This window comes from Parasteatoda tepidariorum, chromosome 3 (assembly GCF_982258835.1).
Source record: "Parasteatoda tepidariorum strain Cologne lab strain chromosome 3, Ptep-v5.0, whole genome shotgun sequence".
NCBI classification, from domain to species: Eukaryota; Metazoa; Arthropoda; class Arachnida; order Araneae; family Theridiidae; genus Parasteatoda; species Parasteatoda tepidariorum.
The window spans coordinates 33,372,526-33,388,739 of NC_141757.1; the positions used below are offsets into that span (position 1 = coordinate 33,372,526).

The following is a 16,214-nucleotide window of genomic DNA, read 5'->3' on the forward strand; positions in this document are numbered from 1 at the left end:
TTGTGATACATAAAATTTATTTTATCACGAAGTTGCATAATACAAGTTTGCAAAAAGTGTACAAGTATAGTAGGTTACAATAAAATCAATGTAATTTAAATTAGAAGCTAAGATATTGATAAAGAATAATACTTTTAAACTGCAACGAAAATTCAACAATTTGTGAGGCATATCATGCTCTTAAAATTTCTAAATTAAATTTACCTTTCGTTCTAGCTGAACAAAAGTTTCGCAATGTAAACAAAGCAGTAATATAATATTTTTTAATTTTATAATATTTTTTTTTAACAAAAAAACCATGCAATCAGCATAAGAAAGCATTTAAAATAAGTTGTAAGTAGATTGAACTTCTACAGATTTTTTAGTTCAGACTGCACGATTTTTTCCCGTTAAGCCTAATTTTCATTTAAAAATTCAAGTAAAACCCTTACCGTAATTTCCAACTCCATTGGGAAAAAAAACGCAGTGATTTACAATTGTCTCTAAAGAACTGATGTACCCTGGATCAAATTTAAAGAACAAAATAATAATAATGCATTATTATTTTGTTCTTTGTTGATCGTAACGCATATTGAAGAATGTCCTTATTCGAAATTATAACGAACTTCTACCGCCAATTTAGTGTTGTCTAAAAATTAAACGAAAACGTTCTAAGTCAAGATCGTTTGACCATGGGTCGCTGGTAAGACTTGTTTCATATATGATACTGTGGGTCATGAAGGGAGAATCTCGTCACGTGAACGGGTTAAAATAACATTTAGATGTAGACAAAAATAATATTAATAAAGTGTTACATAATCTTTTATTTTTGTAAGAATAAAAGGGAGGAAGATTAGAATAAATGACGCCATGCGTGCATTGCTGCCACCCGACAATATCATTACGAGATCTTTGTTTTCTAGGTTCTCTTCTTTTTCCTGCTTCTCTTCTTTCTCTAGGTTTTCTTCTTTTTTTAGTCTCTCTTCTATTTCCAGGTTCTCTTCTCCATACAGCCCAGAGCAATTTGTGAATGGCTCCTCTTTTATTATCCGGCACATGGTATTACTTTCTTTACCTTTCAAAACACTGTTAAGCTCATCAATAAAGCTCCGTGCCTCCTGATTACATTTCAATTCAACTAATGTTGATGTGCACATTTTCAACCATTCAAAAGCGCTGAAAGTAGGAAAAATATCAAGTAGTCAAATACATTTTAAATTGAAACAAAGACACTCTTTTTTTTCTTAATTTTTTGTACACAATTATTATTTTCAAGACACATTAATAAGCAGCTGATAAGCTATTTCTTTGTTTAATGTTTTTTTTTCCTTCTTAATAACTTATAAAAGTAGCAGTTAGGGTTATATCTACGTGACTATTTGTGTATGAACCTTATTTTAAGTAATTAGCTCTTATTTTTAGAAATCAGAAGTTTTCCACCTGATTCTACATAGTCCAGTCACATTAGTGTGACCAACTGTCAAAAACCAGAATAAAAACTTTTCGCAAAGCGATGGCTGCGAAATGAGCGGAAAGAGAGTTAATTAGGTTCTCGGAGGTCTTTAACATGTCTAGATCCATGCCGACTCTAGTCAATAACTCCTTTAGGATCCATGGTGGCTCAGGGGATAGAGCCTTCGCCTTCCAATGTGGTGAACAATGTTCGAATCCCAGCGATTGCTGGTCGATTCGAATTTTGCACTTGGCTCGCATCAACCACAGTGTTGACGTAAAATACTCTTAGCGGTAAAATACTCTTAGCGGATCATGGGGTAGAGTCCCCTTGCCATCAAGCTAATCATGGGAGGTTGTGATGGTTTTTCTCTCCATGTAACGCAAATGCGGGTTAGTTCTTCAAAAAGTCCTTCATGAAAACATATTTCTACCAATACTTGATCCAGGAGTTCCCTTGCCTTCTGAATTAGGTTCATAATTGCATGGCTACGGAATTGAACATTGGTAGTCGTAAACCCAAAATTGGGTTGACTGTTTATTGACGGTTATAAAATACCTGGTTATAAAATACCTCCTAAAAGAGAGAAGGCCTAAGCACAGGTTACCATAAGGAAGAAATTTGATCCTTTAGATGTCCAAAAGTAATGACATCTTTCGAATTATCCACTACTGCGCAGCTTAATAGCCCGAACGCAGTGGTATCTTTCTTATTTAGCTCCACTACACAGTTTATGTTTTGTTACTTTGAACTAATAAATTGATCCGTGATGAGGCCTTCTCTCCTCTAGGAGATGTTGCACCTTGAAATTTGTGCGAAATCTCAGTTCTTTTCTACTTTAACGTCAGTTTTCAGGTCTACGCTAAATATACACCACACAGATCTTTATTTTATTAGGTAGTAGTCATTCATATGTATTCACATTTCTTTGTGGTTTGTACTAGTAGCCTTTTTGCGAAGAATTTTTAATGATCTTTGGCCTTCAATACAAAAGGGCCCTGAAAGTATTTATGTTAGTGTGAACGTAGCAAAACATAAAAATAACAGTCAGTGTCATGCTTAACTTGTTTCACAAAAAGCATTGCAACTTGTAAATTTATGTGTTTTTCTCAAAGTTTCAGAGGATCAGAGGTTTTGACTCCCAATACTCTGACGAAATTTTTTTTTTATCTTAACGCTAAAAATGGTGACATCGATTTTACACCAAAAGAGCTGTTCTGAAATGTTTTCTTACACTACTTGGTGCAAAATACCTTATTTTGATATTCAGCAACACTAATAGGTATTTAAATTTACCGTAACATAAGATAAACGTAAGAGTCAGTAAAGTTATTTTTACGATACATTCGTAAAATAAAATATCAAACGTAAGCGTTAACTGATTTTTTTTTTTTTTTTTTTTGTATCTGAACACCAAAAGTGGGTGCAACTGTTTTCCACTTAAGTGGTGTTCTGTGACAGAACACAAGAATAGTTCCTTGCGATGTGAAACACCTAGAATGTTCTTGAACACTACCTAAAGTAAAATTTCTCGCCACCAACCACCATGTTTGTTACTTAGCAACCTAATATTTATTATTACAGTGAAATATGATTCATTTAAGAATCAGTTAAGCAATTTTTACGTGACAATTTAAATAAGAATCAATAATTTAGGTAGCATACATGCACTAATTCTTAAATAAAATAAGAAATTTTGCATCCTTATCGATTATAATAATTACAGACGAAACCAAAACACGCCAACATTGGAGTTTACGGAAGCGAAAATATTCGAGATACTGTGAGGACAGAGATGGGCATTTGTTATTCAGAATAATGAATAAAGAATAATTATTCAAAATCTGAATAATGAATAAAGATTTATTCATTAGTCAGAAATATTTTGAATAAAGAATAAATCATTCATTATTCTTTATTCAGTATCCTTTATTCATTAGTCAAGAATAACTGAATAATTTCACTGATCAACAAAAATGGGCACGGAATACTCTAATTGACTACGATTATGACAACTGCGTATAAAACGTTAATCCTTTTCAAGTATATTTATATAATGTTTGAGGAAATTAACTTTTGTCTAACATAATGCATACTTTTGAGAAATGGTTACATGGCAAAAAAGCGTTTAATTTTTTAAGTTAAAATTTTATTTAAGAATTTAAAATAAGATTATCGTTTGTTTTCAAAAACTATAAGAAATTGTGTTTTATAGATTTTAGAACAAAATTTTAAAATGAACTTAAGTAACTAAACTGTTATAAACCTACTTTTTAGCACAACTAAGTATGTTACGCTGGAGTAATTTAAAGTTGAATAAAAATAAATATTCATACTTGTCTTAGTTTTATAGTTAAATTCCTAAAATAAGACGTTTAAGAGCAAACGATGTTTTGCATCTCGTTATAGACAAAGACATATTGATTGCATTTTTCTCTGGTTATTCAAAATTTTATTCAGAAAAATTAGTCATGACTAATGAGTTTATTCATCAATCATTATTCAAACATTTTTATACATTTGCATAATGAATAATGAATAATGACTAAATTTTCATATGAATAATCATTCAGAATAAATTTATTCTGAATAAATTTAGTCATGAATAAAATTTTCGTGAATGATGCCCATCACTGTGTGAGGATGAGAAAGTGAGTGATCCGGGGGTAAACTCTTTCCATTTTTGGCATTTAGAGCTTTAATACACCCTTAATATTGTATATAAAATCTCGATTTAGAAAAAAAGTGATATTTCGAGTAACTTTTAAGGTTGTTTAACATCAAACTCGGAAAAATATTATACCACAGCATTTACAGTGTAGCACAGAGAGGGTATTAAGACGAATTCGAATTAAACTTAACTGTGCAAAAGCGAATTATGCATTGTAGAACTATTTACAGAGATTTAATTACGATACAAATATCCTTGTTACACAACTAAAACATACATATACAGGGGGTTACAAATGTCATGGTACCAGAGTTGGGTGACGATTACAGTAATCTATAACAGCTGTAATTAATTACAGATAATTACTGTTATGTAATCAATTACTTGTAATCACGAGTACAGGTAATTTTGATTACAAGTTATAATAATTTCTGATTACCTTATAGTCGGGCAAAAGTGTAATCGATCTTATTTTTCGATTACAGTAATCAATTTTTCGTAATAGTGATTCCAAATTTTGGTTATAACTACAATCGTGGTTGTAATAATCAATTACAATAATCAACTACTTGTAATCATTATTAAAAACTTTTATAATTTCGATTACAACTGCAATCATAATTACATAACCATAATTAATCAGGCAAAGGACTTTTATTTCTTAAAAAATTAAACAAAACGTCAAGAACTGAAAGTGTTACTTCCATTATTGTAGGGTAGTATGTACATACAATGTATGTCCATGTTTGTATATGCATGCATAGACTTGCTGCTTTTGTACGAACATCTATGCATTGTATGCACAATGTATGCCTCATGCATGCATGTTCAATATATTTGTATCCTATTCATGTATGTACAGTGTATGAATGCCCCATATATGCATGCTTACTGAAATTATGTCCCATGCATGCATGTACATATGCACGATATATGTATGTTCAATGTATGCATCTACATATGCGTAATATATTTGTGTACAATTGTACGTACAATGAACGCACATATGTCTTACATATGCGCATAAATACTGCGGAAGAACACAGACTATAACTTACCTTTTCGTTAAATGCAAAAAATTCTCAACACTCCATGGTAACTGTGTTAATAAACAGGGAGCCATGGAGTCGTGGTGTAAAACAAAAATTTACAATTAAATTTCTTATTAAAAGAACATTGGAAGAACAGATGGCACCAGACGATTTCATGGATCCCCTATGCAAGTTACCATAGCTCTTTAGCTTGCCTCCTTCTGCCATACTCCACAGCCATTTTTCCTATTTTAATAATTTAAGCTACTCACCTTTTACTTTAGGACGATGCCGTTTTTTCCAGTTATAGGCTTCACTTGCCGATTTTAGCTATTCTTTACTTTTTAGCTACTTACATTTTAACGTTTCTTAATTTAGCTATTAATACTTGCATAGTGGACTGATCGTTAAGACACGGTTCCCAGCAGATCACCGAAGTCAAGCATCACTGGCTGCGATCAGTGTGCGGGTGGGTGACCACTTGGATCAGTCTGCGTAGGGACTGAGAGTTTGCGGTATTGGTCCTCGTTAAACTGTGCTACCGTGAAGTGCTCGACTTCACGTGCAGGTCGTTGGGCTACCGAAGCGTGGGTGCCATCCCCTCTGCAGAGGATCAAAATTGTGATGGCATGTCTTCGGATCATCCTCAGGGATGTTTCCCAGACCATCGCCAATAGCCCATTATGCAGCTCTAGTACGACGTAAATGAACTACAACTACAACAACTATTAAATTTAACATTTAGCTCAATCGTAATCATTGTCACCTACCTTTTAACTGCCTTTGGTTCTTATCATTTACCAATTTTTAGAGCTGTTTTAAAATTTGCGCTTGGTAACTCTTTGGATATTTGGTTTTACCAAGGTCGCTTGCTTGGTATTAGCTGTAAACTCACGTTTCAACATTACTTGTATGGATATTGACGTTATATTGATTTTAATTGATTTTGAGCTTGATGCAAAATTTTTGTGTTTTCGGCTCACTATAATGAGACGCTCCTTCGGCTCATGAATTACAAGATGGGCGTATATACATTCAACATGTATATATACTACTATGGGTACGCACATACAATCGAGATGCATGTTTTGTACATATGTACGGTGCGTTAAAAAAAACAGACCACCCTGAATAACTTTTGATCTAATGATCGTATCTTCACGTTCCGGGCTCAATCTTAATGGTTTAAGGAGGGTGCCCAAAAATACACTAATTAATTGGTTCAGACGATATTTTATGTTACGAAATCAGACACAAAAAGCGTACTTTCTCTGAATAAACATTCCTTTTTTTCCGACCGATTTGGATTTTTGACCCATAAAATATGATCCCCATAGTTTGATCAGGAAAGCGATCCAAAGTTTTGACCCCCTAATGTCAATTTTGTTCACTGAAATTTATTTTTTGCATGGAATTATATCCTTGAATAAACGAATTTTATAATTGTGTGAAAAGATTGTTCAATTCGCTTGAGAAGTTTTCGAAATATTCGCTAAATACGCAAAAAATAAAACTAACATTAGCGAAACCAAACTTTGGATCACACTCCTGATCAAACTATGGGAACCATATTTCCCAGATTGCTGATACCTCTATATTTTGGTGGTCAGAAATCCGAATCCATCAAAGAAAAAAAAAAGTGTTTATTTAGAAAAAGTACGTAAGTTCAGAAAAAGTACACAACAACTCGTAATCGATTGTAAACAATTACAGACGTATCTGAAGCACGCGAACGCTGGATTTTTCGGAAGTGAAAAAATTCATTGTATAGGGTGTGAAGTTGTGTGATCTTAGTTTAAACTCATCACAATTGGGTATAATATAGCCTACGTCACAGGTTGTGTTGTTCCTACTAAATTTAGCCCATGAACGGCATTTTCTGCGAGCCTAACTTCAAGCCACAAATAAACAAACGAAGTGTTCGATCGTTTAAATAGCTGCTCGCCAGATTTTATTGCATTATAAAGAAAAGTTATTGAAACTAAATACAACTAAATAAACAACAACAACTAAAGCAAAGAACAACAACTACTAATAACAATAACTAAATAAACAACAACTAAATTCCATTCGTTTAGCATTGCGTCATATGTTGTTCCTACTAAATCGAAGTAGTTGTGTTTTTTTCATATTATACCCAATTCAGGTATTTAGAGCTTTTAACAATTAGTTGCCGTGGTTAACTTAAGAAGTGCTCTTTCATATAATTTTAGGGGTGATTCAAGATCAAATTCCGAGAGATATTATACCTAGATCCTTGAAACACCCTATTTTAGATTAAACTTCTCACAAACGTAAGTTCAATGCCCTCCCAACCAGGCTATCCCAACCTTACTTAACTGCTAGTTAGCACAAATTAATTATCGTATTTGCGGTTAAACTTTTGAACCATTAACTCTGGCATTTAATTTGTAAAAATCCCATCATCAAAACAAAAAAAAAGTTATTCAGGGTAAAATCTTTCTTTTTCTCTTTCTGTAGATGTACCAAGCCAAGCACCAAGGTTTTTACCAAGCAGAGTAAATAACAATAACATACCAACAGCTGTGGAACATTATCATGCCAGAACCTTTTTCATCTTGAAAGATTTTATATTGAGCATCAGCAAATTTTGATTTACAATATTCAAGATCACTTTTGGTTTTTGGCCAACAGTCTATATTGTTCAAGTAAACTGAAACAAATTTAGTATTAAGATCTAAAGTGATTCTTCAAAATATTTCTTTAGGTCATATTGTTAAAAAAAAGATTTCTTTCATTAATCATATTGCAACAATGAAAATAAAAGATATATTTTGTGACCGCAGATTAAGCATATACTTTTTTAAATAATATATGTAATTTATCAAATATTAATATAAATTACATTATATTATAAAAAATAGGAAATTACAGGAAAAAAAAATTTAGAAACGGAAATCGTGCTAGAAAACGAAGTCGCACAGAGTACTTTATGACTGGTAGACCGTGTGAGGCTAAGCACAGAATGCGCTAGGGGTTAAAATTCATCGTAAGACTTCCCGGTTACTACTTCCGATTTATTTTTACGCCTGCCTGAGTGTGGAAAAGCATGCTATTCAATATTATTATACTTGTAGTGATCACAGCATTACACGTTCCACTAATTTAACTTTCATCATCATCAGCATTGGCACGACAGCCCTTTGTGAGCCTGGGCCTTCCTCAGAAGCTTTCCCCATTCTGCCTTTCTTCCAGCAATTGTTTTCCAGTTCTTTACTTTTAGGATGGCAAAATCCTCATCCACACAGTCCTTCCATCTCTTTTTGGGCCTTCCTCTTGGCTTTTTATTGGAGGGGGTTGCATTAGAGACTCTCAATGCTGTTCGTTCTGGGCACATTCTCACTACAAATTTAACTTTCAACGTAGCAAATTAATGGAATCAGAAGTCCTCGCAAACATGCTATGACGATACCCAAACAATAACAATTGGCGATATTTTACTCAAAGCCAAATAATGGATAACACGCAAAGCATAGCAAACCTTATACCTAATTTATGTTGTGATATTAATTTTCTTAAGTTAATTTTTGGCTCATGACCTGTTAGAATTTATAAATTACAAAAAAACTCTTGTAATTTAAAATATATATATTTTTTTAAATATAGTAAAATTTCGCATAAATTTGATAGAAAAATCGCAATAATAAAACTTCTAAGAATATCAAGCCTGTTCACATTTCGCCTCGTAAGCATAACACAAGCGGAGAGATACACCGGAAGTTTTCGAAACTACTTCCAGTTTTAGGAAGTTTGTTATTGTTTACATTCAGTCAACCATCCTAGGTACATCATAAAATCACGTGAACTGGAATGAAAATGATTTTATTCTCTTTTTGCAGCCTTTTTGCATAGGATTATCATTATCCTATTCATACTGTTCTCCATATAATCCAGTAAATCTTCGACTAGAAAGTAGCCGTTACTTTTCATAGTATTTCCGAATTCCATCAATCCAAACCCTCCATATACCCATATATTTTTGAATTTTTATAAAAAAATTATACCATAAAAATCTGCGGATGAAAAAAATTAACATAATCTGACAAATCGTTATCGAGTCAAAGTGGAGCAAAATTCAAAATTGTATTGGCATAATTTTGTTCTGAAAAATCAACAGAAATTTTAAAATACTGCATGCTATACTTTTTTAGATTCCGGTGGGGTGAAGATCCAATTCGCAATCGCAACACTCGAATACGCCATCTGGGGAGAAGATCGGTTTCGCGTTAGGTTGTCAAAATTATATTTTAAAATTTAAGGGATGTTTAAATTAAGCACTATGTTCAGTGTAGTTTTGAGTTCCACAAATTTTCCAAGATTAACGTTTTTCAATTGGTTTGAGAAACAAGACAGAAATTAAAGTACTTCCCTCTCCTTTGGTTATCCACACGCTACAGTGAAGGGTTCTGATATGCGCCACCTGTAGTCAATTCCAAGCGCCAATATTTCACAGGCCTCAAAAGATACTGTTAATTAGCATAAATATCCAGCATTTGTTTATTCGTGAAAATTTATTAAAAAAAATTTAAATTTTTTTCTAGGATTTCCACTCTTTGGAGAGATGAGTTTGTTCGAAAAGAGAGAGGCCACTTATGAGTATTTAAATACTGTCTACCTTTGTTGAGTTCTGTCCCATCTGTGCATAGATCTTCAAATATTTTCAGTTTGGCTCCAGTATCCTCATTGAAGTCTCCAAATTCTCTAATATGCGTGCAGTCTCTCATTAAATCTCCCACGCATTTCGCCCCTTTTAGTTTTTTCCTACAACAGAATGTTAATTTTAGCGTGAAATGTAACCGACCCAAGCCAACGAGAATGGACAAAAGAACATAGATGACGCAATTTTGTCAAACAGATAAAAAAAGCTCTTTGAGCGAAGTAAAATATTTTTAAAAAATGACAATAACAGTCAGTGTTTATGTTCCTGAAACTACAAATATGCATTTTCAATAACAAAAGAGAAATAAGTAAAACAAATAAAATATAAAAAAAGAGGATAAGGAGAAAGCACAGGAATAACATTTTGTGATAAATTTAAGCAAGAGATCAACTTATTGACAATTCATCTAACTAAAGTATTGACCTTGATTTTGTGCCCTAACTATCTGAAAATCAAACAGAACGAAATATGTATATGGTAAAATCTACGTAGACCATTCATTGAGAAAGGTAGATACTAGAAAATGAAGGGCCAATAATATAAAATATCCAATAATTGATATATTCAGTTGCTGTTAATCAAGAATGCCTTTAAGAAGACGAAGAAGCCATTATCAAGAGCTCATTAATTTTGAATGTGGTCGTGTATTAGGGCAGAGAGAAGGTGAATTTTCTCCTTCGTGATATTGCAGAAATACTAGGGTGAATAACCACTGTGCATGATTTTATAGCAGTCGTAGAACAGCAGATTCAAATTTGAGTTGACGACTACAATGTTCAACTGCATAGAATTGTAATTTTGAACCCAATCCAGAAGACAAGGGAACTCCTGGATCAAGTATTGGGAGAAATTTGCCTTTGTGGTGGACTTTTTGATAGAACTAACCCACATTTGCATTACATGGAGAGGAAAACCACGGAATCATCCCACGGTTAGCCTTATGGCAAGGGTACTCTAATACATGAACTGTCAATCACTGTGGATATTTTACGTCCCCACTGAAGTCAGTGCGAACCGGGGTGCGGAATACGTATCGAGCAATCATCGCTGGAATTCGAACCCGGTTCGCCTCACTGGAGGGCGAGCGCTCTATCCCTTGAGCCACCACGGCTGTTGGTAGCAGCGGTTAAGGAGAGAGATATCAGGGAGATACTGCTTCAATAAGACCAGATTCTGGGCTGCAACGTGGTACTACTCAAAAAGAAATTCGCCTTGTTCGGAGCAGGGCTGTGGCGCACCGTGCTGCGTCTGCAAAGTCGGTTCGACCTTGATGCCCGTGATAGTCGTATATTGGTTAGAAGGAGGCCTGGAGAACGCCTACTTCCGATCAGTATCCAGCCTAGACACACTGGATCTATATCTGGAGCTATGGTCAGGGGCGCAATTTCCTATGACAATAGGAGCAATCTCGTAGTTATTCCCCGCACCTTTACTGCACATTTGTTCGTCAACCTGGTGATTCAATCTGTTTCGTTGTCCTTCATGAACACGACAAACTTTCGAAGAAAAATTTCTCAATAATTTTAATTTTTAGTATCAACAAACTTGCAACTGATAACTTCCGATTTCGGGATCGCATACTGTTACAGATGTGTGTATTAAGGTAAAATACATTTCTTCTGTCTTCAATTCATTACAAATTAAAGTGAAGGCAATTTTTTTTATTTTATTCCAATGAATAAATATGATTTCAGAACGTGCAGAACTGCAGTAGTTATAGAATATTCTTCGTCTTTATAGAATAGTATATATTTCTGTATCAATATAATTCGGAAAGTAACAATCAAGAATCATCCGAATTATATGAAATAATATCATTTGTGCTGATTATTAATAAATTTTTTTATCGTTTTCTTATTTCAGTAGTTTTAAGTTTTGAGAATGATAAATTTTAACTAGAATTCAGCTATTCTGCTTTTAAGCTGCATATTAAAATTCATGTCGAGATCTTACAATTATAAAATTTTGCTACGTAGTATGTTTTCTAAAAGTAATGAAGGGATAATCTATGTATATATTATTTGAAAATAAAATTTTCAAACGAAGAACATTTAATTCCAAAAGATCTTTGGGAAAAATGCAAAGACAACATTAGTGAAGACATACTGCATTGCTTAGGTGCAACAAAACAAAATCCGCGCATTCAATTCTCCCCAGACGTATATAATGAGGCCTTAATTTCAATCAAGGACATATGTTTAACAATCTTCAATAAAACACTGTTACAACTAGGAATTCCTGCTCCAAATCGATGTGTAAACAATTTTTTTAATCGTAATTTTCTACGACAAACACATTTTGATATCAACAAATAAAGTTCAATCGTTCAATCAAATCCTTCAAAACTGGCCATCGAACAACGTATAGCATACTACAAAATTATGACAGCTGTTACAAATCGAATCGGTGGATTGTTTTTCCTAGATGCACCTGGAGGAAGAGGTAAAACATTTCTAATTTTCCTTATCCCGGCAACAATACGATCACAAAACAAACCTGCATTGACTTTGGCATCCTCTGGAATTGCGGCAACTCTTTTGGATGGTGGCCAAACAGCGCATTCAGTACTTAAATTACCTTTAAATTTGCAATTCACTGAAACCCCGCATGCAATGTCCAAAAAAAAAATTCTTTAACGGGTAAAATACTACAATCATGCCAACTTATAATTTGGGATGTATGTGCTATGGCGCATAGAAAGGCATTAGAAGCGCTTCATCATGCACCAAGAGATTTGAGAGAAAATGAACAGCTTTTCGGCGGCACACTAATTTTATTGTTTGGTGATTTTCGGCAAACTCTACCAGTAATTCCACGTTCAACTCCTGCTGATGAACTTCATACATGTCTCAAATCATCAGCGTTGTGGCAACATGTACAAAAATTAAACTTGAAGACCAACATAAGTGTTTAACCACAACATGGTGCATCAGTCGAACATTTTGCAAAGCAATTGTTGGATATTGGTAATGGAATGATGGCAATAGATAAATCCACCCAAATTATTACATTGCCAACAGACTTCTGTAAAAATATTTCAAACATAGATGAACTTTTTCACAACGTTTTTCCAAATATCGAGGAAAATTACAAAAATCTTCAGTGGCTCAGTGAACGTGCTATATTAGCAGCAAAAAATAGCGATGTACGTGTGACATCAATAATCACATTCTAAATGAATTTCTAGGTAATGCAAGAACATATAAATCCATCGATACTGTAATAGATCAAAACGAAGCTGTAAAGTATCTCACTGAATTTCTGAGTTCACTTGATTTGCCAGGTATGCCACCGCACGTTTTAACATTGAAAACTGGAGTACCTATCATCCTCCTTTGAAACATTAACCCACCCAGACGGTATGCGTCTTTTAGTGAAAAGAACAATGACCAATATCCTCGAAGTTGAAATTCCAAATGGCAAATTTAAAGGAGATGTTCTACTACAGCGTATTTCAATGACCCCCACAGATATGCCATTTGAATTTACGTTTGAAGTTTCCAGTGCAACTTGCCTTTGCCATGACCATCAACAAAACCCAAGTACAGTCACTACAAGTATGTGGCCTGAATTTAAAAAGTCCCTGCTTCTCCCATGGACAGTTGTATGTGGCCTGCTGATGTGTCAGAAAACATTCTAATTTATTCGTGCACGCTCGAAGCGGTAAAACAAAAACATTGTTTATTCAAAAGCAAATTGAATAAACCTGATTATAACGACCCGGGAAATTACCAAATGCTTTTCAACAACTAAATACATCTCTGACCATAATTAAATACAAAATCTGAAATATCTGACCAACAGCAAGCAAAACTGGCTATAGATCGACTGCTCACCTCTCAAGCCCATTCCTCTGAAACATCTGAGCAACGGCAAGCAAGATAGGTTACCGATTCAAAATGCATTGCTCAAGTCCGTTTATCTGAAACATCAAAATAATGGGAAGTAAGAATGGAAAACTCACTTTTCTATTCAATCGCCGCCCAATATGCTGGTTTAAATCTTTGTATCAATTACTAATTATACTCTCTATCCAAGTTATCATAGGAAAAATGGATCATTTATGTTTGTTTTGCAATGCTTTCAAATTTAAGAATGAAACAGCTGGAATTTGCTGTTCTGGTGGAAAAGTGAAACTACCAGATTTCACGTCACCAACCGAGTCATTATCAACGTTGTTATCGGCTCAAGCAAATCAATTGAAACTTTTCTTGGCGAATATACGTCGGTGCAATTCGTGTTTCCAAATGGCAGCATTCCGTGTGACAAGTATCGGTGCGTATATGGGCAGCCAAATTTATTTATTACATTTACATGCAATCCTGCTTGGGCTGAAATTAAAGAGTTTTTGCAACCTAGGCAAAACAATTGTGGAGAAAAGATTGCATTTCTTCCCTTCAGTAATCCTTTCACATCCGAATGTGAGAGTTTTAAAGTATCGCAAACGCTTCCCGAATTCGCTTAAAAAAAAACCAGACCTTTACTCACAATATTCTCCGAATTCCTCTCTTGTATCTGTGAAATTATAAAAATGGTCGAAAAATCCCTCTTCCGGGCACTTATGTAATTCGTCATTTGCGCAAGTTTCTCCTCTTAAACCACCTTTAAAAAGGAGAATATAGTTGAGTAGACATTTGTTATGAACGCCTACACACTAAAGGTCTGGTTTCTTAGGACAAGCGCCTTATCTGGGCGTCAGCGTGACGTCAACGTCCCGCTGACGCCAACAAAATACTGGTTTGTTAGCTCAAGGCCTGGTTTCTTAGAACTAGCGCCTTATCTGGGCGTCAGCGGAAAGTTGACGTAGAGCTGACGCCATAAAAATACTTTTTTGTTAGATCAGCGTGAGCAGTCGGCCCAACGCAGACATTTTCTCTCATTGCGCATGCGTTAATAACGTAAACAAATATTTATTTTGAATTTGTATTGATTTTGTTATTGTCGACCAGTGTTTTAGAGAACAAATAATGACTTTGTCCAAGAAAAAACACATTGCAGCTGAGCTAAATGAAGAGTGCTATGTTTAATGAAGAAGCTATGTTTAATGTCAAAATCAAAATCTTGGCTGATTTCAATGCGCTGTTGGATGTTGTCCGCCATTGCTTCTGTGGTTAACGTCACGTTGTAATCCAACTGCAGTTGAGTTGGACGGCAATTGTAGTTCAAGATGAGCGTTCGATGACGTATACTATCAAACTCACAAATGGACCAATCAGAGGTTAACGCTGATTTCCAGCTGACGGCGTCCTGTCCTAAAGGTCTGGTTTCTTAGGACAAGCGCCTTATCTGGGCGTCAGCGTGACGTCAACGTCCCGCTGACGCCAACAAAATACTGGTTTGTTAGCTCAAGGCCTGGTTTCTTAGAACTAGCGCCTTATCTGGGCGTCAGCGGAAAGTTGACGTAGAGCTGACGCCATAAAAATACTTTTTTGTTAGCTCAGCGTGAGCAGTCGGCCCAACGCAGACATTTTCTCTCATTGCGCATGCGTTAATAACGTAAACAAATATTTATTTTGAATTTGTATTGATTTTGTTATTGTCGACCAGTGTTTTAGAGAACAAATAATGACTTTGTCCAAGAAAAAACACATTGCAGCTGAGCTAAATGAAGAGTGCTATGTTTAATGAAGAAGCTATGTTTAATGTCAAAATCAAAATCTTGGCTGATTTCAATGCGCTGTTGGATGTTGTCCGCCATTGCTTCTGTGGCTAACGTCACGTTGTAATCCAACTGCAGTTGAGTTGGACGGCAATTGTAGTTCAAGATGAGCGTTCGATGACGTATACTATCAAACTCACAAATGGACCAATCAGAGGTTAACGCTGATTTCCAGCTGACGGCGTCCTGTCCTAAGAAACCAAGCCTTAGAAAAAAGTATGTTCAGAACAAGAATATGGTAAAATTTGCCATGGTTTTCTGTCTCTATATTTGAAAAAAAAAAGTCCAGCAAAAAATGAAGTATGGATTGTGTTTTCTAGACTAAAGAGCGCTGCAAGCTCTTGACAGCTTATACTTCCGGGTTACTTTTTTGGTGTGTCTTGAAGCCATTCGGCTCACAACGTAATCATTGAGTTTTGAGACTCTCTTGAGTAGAATTTCTTGTATATGTGTATTTGTTACTTGATTTATTATTTGTGTTTAAAAGAAGAATCGTGTTATAAGAATTGCCATCTGAAGACCAGTCATTTGAAGACGTAAGAACTGTTATTTGAAAAAAGGAATCGTTATAAAACACTTCTTACTCTGTTAACAGCTTTAATATTTCAACCTAAATGATAATTTGTAAAATGAACTTAATCTCGCAGCTCGAACAATATGCTAACACTAGCGCATAATGATGCACGGATTGCACCAAGAACAAATAGTAATAAACATGTAAAGAGAGACCAAATCAGAAC

General features: G+C 34.6%; 1 protein-coding gene across 1 annotated transcript; it reads right to left on the reverse strand.

The window, feature by feature from the left end:
- Positions 1-501: 501 nt before the first annotated feature.
- Positions 502-14,408, reverse strand: LOC107448383 (uncharacterized). Its single transcript, XM_087159027.1, has 4 exons — positions 14,300-14,408; positions 9,771-9,916; positions 7,673-7,808; positions 502-1,155 (listed from the first exon to the last, which is right to left on the reverse strand). The coding sequence occupies exons 2-4, from the start codon at positions 9,877-9,879 to the stop codon at positions 780-782; spliced, it is 621 nt and encodes a 206-aa protein (XP_087015153.1). The 5' UTR covers positions 9,880-9,916; positions 14,300-14,408; the 3' UTR covers positions 502-779.
- Between the last annotated feature and the right edge of the window lie 1,806 nt (positions 14,409-16,214).